The 10,111-nt window shown below is 40.0% G+C and overlaps 1 protein-coding gene across 3 annotated transcripts; it reads right to left on the bottom strand.

Annotated features, from left to right (window-relative positions):
• Positions 1 to 1,312: 1,312 nt before the first annotated feature.
• On the bottom strand, positions 1,313 to 3,444 carry LOC131237175 (oxysterol-binding protein-related protein 3C-like). 3 transcript variants are annotated; one of them, XR_009167087.1, is made up of 5 exons: positions 3,161 to 3,444; positions 2,984 to 3,056; positions 2,782 to 2,900; positions 2,398 to 2,531; positions 1,313 to 1,505 (listed from the first exon to the last, which is right to left on the bottom strand). XR_009167087.1 is itself a non-coding variant. In XM_058234846.1 (3 exons), the coding sequence occupies exons 1-3, from the start codon at positions 3,254 to 3,256 to the stop codon at positions 2,782 to 2,784; spliced, it is 288 nt and encodes a 95-aa protein (XP_058090829.1). In that variant the 5' UTR covers positions 3,257 to 3,433; the 3' UTR covers positions 2,776 to 2,781. The 3 variants fall into 3 exon arrangements, 1 of the variants encoding a protein (XP_058090829.1); XR_009167086.1 differs by lacking the exon at positions 1,313 to 1,505 and having other exon boundaries at positions 2,252 to 2,531; positions 3,161 to 3,433; XM_058234846.1 differs by lacking the exons at positions 1,313 to 1,505; positions 2,398 to 2,531 and having other exon boundaries at positions 2,776 to 2,900; positions 3,161 to 3,433.
• Positions 3,445 to 10,111: the final 6,667 nt, after the last annotated feature.

The raw sequence follows: 10,111 nt of genomic DNA on the forward strand, positions 1-10,111 counted from the left end.
GGATTTTTTTTTTTAATAATCTCTTACTTGCATATAATCATCTCCACTTTTAATATCTGTGTATAGTTTGGACTTTGAACAATCAAGTGTCCTTTTGAGAGGTTGGCTTGTCCTAAATACCAACAAAGCCAAACCCAAGTCACATGGATTATATTTCCCTGAAAGAAAACGACTATTGTTTGTTAATTTCTTCAAAATAGAATATTAGCCATAGATCACTCTTTTGATTGTACCATCTCATGCAGTTAAAACCTTTGTTTCAGATGTAACAGAGATTACAGTTAGATATCCATTAGTGTAACTAAGCTGAAAAACTTCAGGCACAAAAACATCACTATGCTATATAAGAGCATGACCTGAAGAATCGAAAAGTTCGAAACTTTGAATGAAAAACCCTTTTTTGGGTAGTAAAAAATCTATGAAATTCTTGTAGTTGTGTAGAAATGTGAGCCCAATTAAGATCAGCGATTCTCAGATTTCTGAATTAATTATAAAATGGTGGGTCCTACTTTTCACATAACTAAGTATAACATCCCAGCTTGTATGATTCAACTGGGCCCACAAGCTGAGATCCCAGCTTTATGTATACCTCAATATTAATGATACTAAACGTATTCTACATAAAACTTATTTCCTTGCCAATGAGCAGATGGTATGATTTTTGTCTGATGACATCTAAGAGCAAAAAGTCTGAGCAACTAACTGGTTTATCCTCTATGATTTTATTTTTTAAAAAGATTATGACTGCATGAAAAGAAAATCTCCTCATTCAACTAACACATGATACTTGCAAATGATTACATACATCCCTGTATGTGGTTGTATTTCTGGCCTGTTCACCATGGTAGCAGGAATCAATGGCAACAACTATATATCCTCATGAAGCATGCGCCTGAGAAAATGAAATTGGCAGTTGAGAAGCCATGCTGTTGTGAATTCTGTATAATGACAAATGAAGGTCCCCATTGTGGATGGATTATAGCTTGAAATTGCACTGACCAGATGATCCGAGTAATCAGGATCCACTTGTCAAGTCTCTTTTGAGATTTCACAAGCATCTTTGCATCCTCTCTCATGGCCAAAAATAAAAAATAAAAAATCATGCAATGTCACCCTAAAATCAACAGAAAAGAAGCACTAGAACTACCAGCACAACTAATGCAACAAGCAGGAATATTCATTCCACAGCTTTATCATTCCATATTTCGTAACTTGTAAGATATTAGGTACCCAAAAAAAAAAAAAAACCAAGATCAGGAATTTTCTAGGTGAATATTGTGATAATTTAATCATAATTGGGCTCCAGCATGATGCAGTGAGTTAGAAGCGAACATGACAAAACCAGTGATCACAATCTGGCCTTGATAGACCATCTTAAAGTCACCATTGAAAACTTGGCTAGATCATCATCCTCCGCCACAAGTAACTAGTGAGAATTTTGATATAAAGATAACATGAAGTGGGCCACCATTCATTCATCAATCTCACCGTTTGTTCCAATATACCTAAAAAGTGTTGAGAAAAGAGACGAGTCCTTGAGAGGAGATTGAGCAAGATCTCATTGTTGAATTAGCTCTTTTATTTCTTTCTACATCTGCACAACAAAAGGTCAAGTCATCTATGTTTAGGCCATAGAAACATTGGCTCTCTAAATGCCAAATAATTTTGAATCCAAAAATTGGATTTGGGTTTTGAATTTCTGCAGTTGAGGCCCTAGGAATTTAAAAACCCAAAATGAAAGTTACTGTTTTCTAATCATTGGAGAGCCAAATTCAAAGAAACAAAACAATCAAATGCCATTTCAAAGTCATCTTCCAGAAAGAAAGGAAAAAAGGAAAAGAAAAGAAAATTCCACTTTAGTTCTTTGGAATCCGTACCATAAAGCTTGAGTTGTGTTTCAAGATCACGGATCCGACTTGAAAAACCTCCACTACTGCCATCGGGCTATTTATCAATCAACCGCCTCCTTTTCTTGGTCATCGTTTCTTCAAGAATTCAACTCAACAAACATAAAAATACTATCAAACAGATCCCAAACCAATTTCCAAAGAAACCCAACTTCAATTCAATGAAATCGTCAATGAAAACAGAGAATTCTGCATGGAAAAAAAAAAAAAAAAAAAAACTAAAAACTAAACATTTCTTTATGGCACTCTTGCTTTGCACCAAGGCATTTCTCAAGGATTTAGTAGCATGCCTTGTAGAGCTTTTAGGTTACAGGAACTTCGAGTAAACTTTTTTTTTCATTTTTTCTTTTTCTTTTCTTTTTTAATAAAGCAGGAAATTCATGAAACTCACATCTGAGATGATCTGTACAATTATCTGAATGTTTTAATCTATCTGAGATGATTTGTACAATTTCAGAGCATTTCACCAATTTAAAGCTTTAAATTCCACCTAATGTGCATTTAGAAGGACCGAATCACATCAATGGAGTTTCCCAGAAATTTGGTCTTTAACTTGGATGTCACGTCATAGGTAAAATGATCATTTTCTGCATGCCTCGCGCTCATTGGAGGATGATAACTCACCTGACATTTGGAAGCATGATAAAAGAAAGGAACTGAGCATCGCAGAACAACACCATGGAAAGGACAATGAAAAAGCAACCGCAACAAATAATGTTAGCATGGTTTAGCAATTAACGGGTGGGTCGGTGGGAGAGGTGGTGGGTGTATGCATGAATGTGTTAAAAAAAATATCAGCTGACAGTGTTCTTGTGAAATATCGGTAGCCAAAAGACGAGAAATCAAAATCAAAGTAAACTTATGAACAGTTCACCTACTCCGCAAGGAATGTAATGCCACCATGATTAACCATTTCATAAATCTCACCAAGGATGGGATTGAAGGGCTTCCAGGTTCGTTGATAGGCATAGTAAACAGATATTGCCCATGATGCTGCAGACAATAGCCAATATTCCATTACACCAGATTATACATGCATGCAACTCATAAGCACCACAGTAGAGAAGACCACTTACTAGCATAGACCATCCGCATGTAGGGATCCTCACATTCATCAGCCAGGTCTAACAAGTGGGAGTACTCCAGCATCTGTGAGGATAATGCAATTTATAATGCTCAATATGTGATAAGCAAGGCTGAAGACATTGCACAAAATTGACAAGCATCAGGTTTAAAGTGCAAATAGCACAGACCTCTGCCACTTTCTGAATCATTGTCATGGACTCAAATATAAGAATTGGAAGCGTCACCATTGATGTAACATCTGAACCTATATATTTCTGCATCATCTTCCAATAACTATCGCGATCCTGTAAGAGACGCAAAGAAGATTCGAAACAAAAAAAATAAAAAGCAAAAAGACATTCATCAAAAAAGAAAGAGAAAAATGAAAGAGCAAACAGATCAATGTCATTGTCATGAAAATTATGAGCAGCAATTATAAAAAGAAATGTGCATCAAACTTGTGTTCCACAACAAGTATATTTATAATTAATAAAAAATTTTAAAATTAAAACTATATATATATATATATATATATATATATATATATATACCACACACACAAACAATATTCCTAATGCCATCAACATCATAGCCTTGTATCAACTATTTGGCATGGCTAAAGAACATTGTTACAATAAATCCAAATAGCTAGGACAGGGCATGATAAACATGGGTAGTGTAACCAGATGTAGAGGATTGTTCATTGATATGGGATGAACCTTTTCTTTTTTTCTTTTTAACACACGCACACACACCCCCACACACTCACGCTAGTGGGATTTCACCACCTATGGATACTCGAACACTTGACCGGGTGTTGAAACTCCTATGACCCCTCTAGTTGATTACCAGATATCACTTGTAAACCCCCTTTGTTTCTCTTCCACCAAGCACACAAGAGAACTTCTCCAAAGAAAAAAAGAATCATTTTTTTTTCTAATTTCAACAACTAAGAAAATACTCACAGCACGTGTGGTATCCGGGAAACTCGGTAGCTACTGTGAACATGTCCAGGTAAAAAATCAAGATGGTACACTCACTAGGCTCACCATGTGTACCTTGAATATAGACCGCTAATCAGTTGCCCACCTAATGAGTGGACTGGACTGATTTGAGAGAGGGCATGTTTGCAATGGCCATCACCTGATGGGTAGGTAGCCCAGATCTCACACATGTGTCATGGCAGTAGGTGTGCCACGAATCGCCTCTTCAGTCTCTCCTCGCAGTATTTGCCATAAACTTCCCTGAAGAAGTAAAAAAACTCAATCACATAACTTCTCATCACTGTCTTTTACCAATTGCTGCAAGGACCAAATGAGAATTCCCACTCGAAAATCAATATTTCCTTCCACCATAACTGATTCCGAAAAAAAGTAAAACCCTAGGATTCGATATCGATTGAATTTTCACAGACATGCATACAACATGTACATAGAAAGAGAGAAAGAAGAGAGATGGAAGCTTAGAAGATTTTTCCATACCCGTTGACGGATTTGTGCATGGCAGTGCCGAAATTCGAGATGCTGGACGCGATTGAGGAGAAGAATCCACTGCCTTGCTTTTGATCTTTTGAACCCATCTCAAAAACCCTAATTCAATCTCTCTCTATCTCTAGCTCTCAGAAGAAGAAAATGGTAATTAGAAGACGGGTCATTTGACAACAATTCCACGATTGGATCTCAGACAGAGGAAAAAACCTATACCGATCGATGAATCGAATCGATCAGTAAGAGAAATTAATCAAAAGAGATGGAGAAGAGGAGAAACGAGGAAATCTAGAAAAAACAGCGAGGATAGGAGGTGACATCTGAACTAGATGTGGCTTGGTGATGTGTGTATCATTTGCAGGAAGCTTTGAGAGTGCGAGTTTCAGAGATGAAGAAAATCCAATTTCTTGCTTGAAATTGAATATATCTTACAGAGAGAGAGAGAGAGGTTCATCTTCCAAAACCTTCCCAGGGCCGTATCCCAATCCATACATACGATCGTATATGACCACATTTCATCTCATCCCAACCTTATAAATCTCCATCTCCAATCCACTACTTCAGCTCCTTGATTCTCTCCGTGAGCCTTTTTTCTTGATTTTTTTGGTTTTGTTTTTAAACCCTAGGGTTTCGATTTCGAAAACTCTCGATCCGAAGCCCTGCATTGTTTTTACTCAGATTTTTCCTATGTTCCAAGAGAGAGGATGGGGAGCAGTGAGAGAGGATTGGGGGTGGAGAGGGAGAGTGGCATAGAGAGGATCGGGGCTAGAGAGAGAGAGAGAGAGAGAGAGAGAGAGAGAGAGAGAGAGAAGGGAGTGGCGAGAGGGGGGAGGGGAGAGAATGGGGGTGGGCAGAGAGAGAGTGAAAGAGGGTTTTTATTTTTTATTTTTTATTTTTTATTACAATAACCATAAAAAAAGGGTTACAACTGTTTCTTTCAGTCGCCCACACAAACCGTCGACTATGATTGGAAAAAAAAGGGTCGGGAATGTTGTTGTTTCTTGTAGTGTATATGCAATCGACACATAAGCCCATTGATGTTGCCCTTGGCAATCAAGTTTTGCTAATATAGCTTGGCCTATCAATTACAAATTTTATGTAGGCCTGGCCTGATTGGTTGCATATGTGGCCACTAGCCATGTGTTGAGGTGCGTATAGAGCTAGCAAAGTTAAATGTCCTTTATCGTGTGCAGTATCCAGCTTGTGTTTTAATCCTCTTTATGATTTCAATCACATATATATGTGGTTTAGGCAGGCAAGTTGTAACGACCTTGGAAATTTTGTGCTTATCTTTCCTTAAGTAGTTGTTTTTTTTGGGTAATTAGCGATATACTCGATTGCTTGTGAAATTTGCATCAATCACTTTAAATTGTATCTGCATGACTCAAAACCTGTAGATTAGTTAGCGCTACGTTACTCTGAAATCTGGGATCCATCGCTAAATCCAATTGTTCTGGGGAATTTTTGGAAGTTCTGGATCGGACTTGGACCGCGCGTCGAAAGTCCGATAGCGATGATCTTAGGCTGTTGCAGTCACTATGTTGGGCTTGACCATCACCTCGAAAATCAAGTCCATGTGATGTTCTGGGTCGATTTGATTGAGTTCGGAGTGAAGAGTATGAGACGGTTGGAAATTTAATAAGCTTTTATGAAATCTGAGTCGTGTCGCTTGCACAATGATTTTAAGCTACCTGACTGTTGGATTCTGACCCAATTTCACCCTCTGATCAGGGAAGATGGCCCAGGCATATCCTTGTGCTTGTAGACCTGATCTAGATTCTGTGACCGTAGAATTGAGTGTGGTCCGCCACGGCTGATCTGAAGAGCCGGTCAGTATGAAAACTCAGCCTGACCTAGATCCATGGTCAGTGAGCTTAAGTCTGACCTTTGGTGGTTATAGGCCCACCAGAAGTGCTTCGTTGGATCGAGAGAGGCTTACTTTGGTTATAACCTAAGTATACCTTGTCCCTGGGGTTATTTTCATCAATTTGAGGCCTATTTATAGTCCTTAAACCCTAGCTCTCTTTTCCATACGAATTTTCTCTAACCCTAGCTTGGAGAGAGAGTGGAAAAGAGAGAGATAGTGAGAGAGAAGTTGGTGAATCATCTTGGATTCTTTCCTGTTTTTCTACATCCTTGAACCTTCACTTTGAATCGTTATTCTGACGATTCTGAGTTCATCTTGGGGTAAGTTAACCTAACCCTAATCTATGTTAGAGCTTAGATTAGTCTTGGTGTTGTTGTATCTCATTTCTATCCTTGTTTTAGGGTAATCTGTTGCCGTTGACAAAGACATCTCGTCTGAAATCAGTTCGGTATTCTTTTCTGGCTTAAGGTGCGGACTTTAAGTGTATAGGTTATGGTTTTCAAGGCTTTCAATCCCAGATAATGATTTATTCTTGTTATGGATGAGATTTCACATGCCAAATGTTGTGTTTATGTTGCGTTCCTGATATGCATGTGTTATATTGAGATTTGTGTATTCTACGTGTATGTATAAAGTACCATATACATATAAAATATGCACTTGTGTTTGCCATGATTATTTTCATGTATGTATGCTAGATGTATGTATGATAACTCCTTGGTAAAAGGAATTGTCCAAATGCTTGTTTCTCAACATACGTCATGTGTGTTGTTTCATGTATTCTAAGTGTTTGTAGAAATGTCTGAATGATCTAAAGTGTGATGTTTCAACCTAGTATGGGTGTTGAGAAGCGATTCTCAACTCTCCCACTAGTGTGTGTGATTTCCTTCTTGCTAGTTACATTCCTTGTTATTTAATTTCAAGCATTTCTTATGCTTACATTTATGTTAAGTTGATATTCTTCAGATGCTTGGGCACCACTTGATTTAAGTTGTTGCTCCATTACTGTTCTACATTTAATATGATTATCTGTTGTAGTGTACTGTGTTTGGGACTATGAATAGTCTAGGAAATCGGTAATCTACCTTAAGGTTGTGGCTGAGATTGCTTTCGCCACAAAGGATGTAATTAGACGAACCCAAGCCATGTTAGAGTTGGCGGCAGTGGTTTGGCCACGCGGAGTGTTTGTGCACTCTATGTCGTTCAACCCAACGTGCACTCGTGGTAGTCGAGTTCGTCAAGTAACCCGATTGTCCGATGTATGTTCACCATGTATTGGATGCTACTGTTTGAATCTAGGGTACCGAACTTACCGATGGAATCCTATTAACTATGGTACCTTGATCCGCAAAGACTCATGAGCCGGACATGGTGGTATGGGACACCGTGGTCGAGCTGTCGGCCTACGCTGGGGTGACGAGCCTCCCCGTAGTGACCAGTGAGCAACTGAACTCGTGAGCCGATTATGGTGGTATGGGACACTATATTCGTGCTGTCGGCCTTCATTGATTGGTGACGAGCCCTTTGTAGTGACCTCGAGCATGCCTAGATACCGCAATGAGGTGACGAGCCGAACTGTGGTAATAAAGGTATGAAAGGCGTGCATTGATTGGTGACGATCCCTTTGCAACGACCTAAAACCATATGATCGTATGAGAAGTCTAGGACTGAGGACCCTAGAATGGATCACTGTTTGGATGGTGATATGAGGAAGGTACTTTAGCTTCCCAATCCTACTGTATGAAAAGGACTAATACAATTTGGTAATCATATCCATGCACCGCATTTGCATGTGCTTTGTAGATGTGGTGCACTTTGAGGTGGTGTCATGCGTAACGTAAGATGAAGACGCTGAGGGTGTACGCGTGAGGGCACGCATCATTCTGCATACATCCTTGCATTAACAAGAGTACTTAGGATTTATTTAATTTTTTACTTTATCATTACTATTTGATTGAACTGATAACATGTTAACCAGTGCCTTATTGTTCCACTGAGTTGATCACTCACTCCCACATTCTGGGGTGGTGTTAAACACCCACCAAACTCTGTCTTAGGTTCTGATGTTGCAGATGTTGATGCGACTTCTGAGGTAGAGCTTGAGATGGATGATGATGAGGCTGCTTTCTCTTATATGCAGTCTTCAGACAGGTTCTAGCGAGCCTTGTTCTGATGTGCAGGACTCTGGGATTATTTTTTTAAATTTTAAATGATGTAACTTGATACTTGTAATTTTGTTAAGCAACACTTTCATACGACTGGTTGGTGAATGTATTTCAGGGATTTACACTTGTACACATATATTTCTATAAGTCTTCTGCTTGCTTTATTCACTTATCCCTGAATTATATCTGTGTTTTGTCTTAATCTATTCCATGTTTTATGCACTAATACAGACAACATACATCCATCATTAAATATGTTGCATAAGTGAGTTTTGGAACTCGGGAGCCGAGTTATGCTCGACCCCCGAATTTCAGGGCATTACAAGTTGGTATCAAAGCATGATCTGGATTAAATCGGACCTAGGTTATGGTCACACACCGCACGTTATCGCCACTTTAGTGTATTTGGGTGCGGGTCTATCGTAGATTGTGTGTTTGTGCTCCGTAGCTTCTATCGGCGAAAGTTTACTGAAAACGTTTGTCGAGATCGAGTCTGTACTCCCTCCTGATCACACACAGCGACCCGAAACCTTTCTAGATCATCTATTAATGAGTTTAGATGGTTTATCATCTTGTTTTAACCCTTAAACCTTCAAGAAATCTTTATTTTTAATCAGATTTCTGCCAGAATAGCCTGATAGGCGTCAAATCATGCAAGGGGCCGATTGGGGCATTTCTTGTGGGACCCAGGGGGGACCCACACTTTTCTGAGCATGGGGGACTAGGAGGGCCTCGTCCAGATAGTGAGGCATCACCGGTCAGTCCAGAGACCGGTGATGCCATCGTCGGTTCGGCGAGTGCTCGCCGATCAGTGGGCCGATGCTTCCTTGGCCTAAGGTGGCCCACCCCTCCACGGTTTTCTATTTGAAACCTTTTCTAAACCCTTTTCCCTTCACAAACATCCCTCCCATGCTCTCCCTTTCTTGAAAACCCTCTCCAATTCTCTCCAAATCTCTTCCAAATCTTCTTCTTCTTCCATTTTCGTGCAAACCCCATCACCCCATCTCAAAACCTTCACTCCCATTGCTGATTTCCTTTTCTTTCCTTCTCATTTGAGCTCTTACATTCCCTTTTTGGCTCTTAAGTGTGTGAAAGCTTCACCATCTTCCTATTTCTCTCTTTCTCTCATTTCTTATGGCCCTCTTTGAGATTGTCACGGCCATATTTTTCATTTCTACTCTTCTTTCTTTGATGGAGAAGAAGAGAGCGCCCGTGGATGAAGCCGGGCCTAGCCGTCCAACCCGTGCACGGAGGCCGAGAGGTACCGCCGCTAGCACGTCTACCGCTCGTGAATTCCAGACCAAGCGGGACCTCAATCCTCGAGCTCCCATTGGTAGAACTTTGTTAGCGGAGTTGTCGCATGGAGTCTATGAAGGCCGTAGAGTCCTTTTTGAGGCTCATGTTGATCCGCAGCTGTATGGTAAGTTTATGTTGTTGGAGCGCCTGGAAGGGGCTGGTTGGTGTCCCTTGTTCGAAGGCGAGTATCGTGCGAATGCTAGCACTGTTCGAGCCTTTTATGCCAATATTCTTGATCCTTCGCTGGAGCCTCTGCAGTTCAAGATTTCTTGTGGCAGCGATCGAGTGGGTATTGTTAATGTTGCTTTGATATCCCGACTCCTG

This window comes from Magnolia sinica, chromosome 2 (genome assembly GCF_029962835.1).
Source record: "Magnolia sinica isolate HGM2019 chromosome 2, MsV1, whole genome shotgun sequence".
Classification (NCBI taxonomy): domain Eukaryota; kingdom Viridiplantae; phylum Streptophyta; class Magnoliopsida; order Magnoliales; family Magnoliaceae; genus Magnolia; species Magnolia sinica.

Coding starts and splice junctions, on each gene's coding strand:
- LOC131237175 (XM_058234846.1), bottom strand. CDS start 3,256: ATGATGCAGAAATATATAGGTTCAGATGTTACATCAATGGTGACGCTT. Junction 3,057..3,160: donor TGATTCAGAAAGTGGCAGAG/GTCTGTGCTATT, acceptor TTATCCTCACAG/ATGCTGGAGTACTCCCACTT. Junction 2,901..2,983: donor CATGCGGATGGTCTATGCTA/GTAAGTGGTCTT, acceptor TATTGTCTGCAG/CATCATGGGCAATATCTGTT.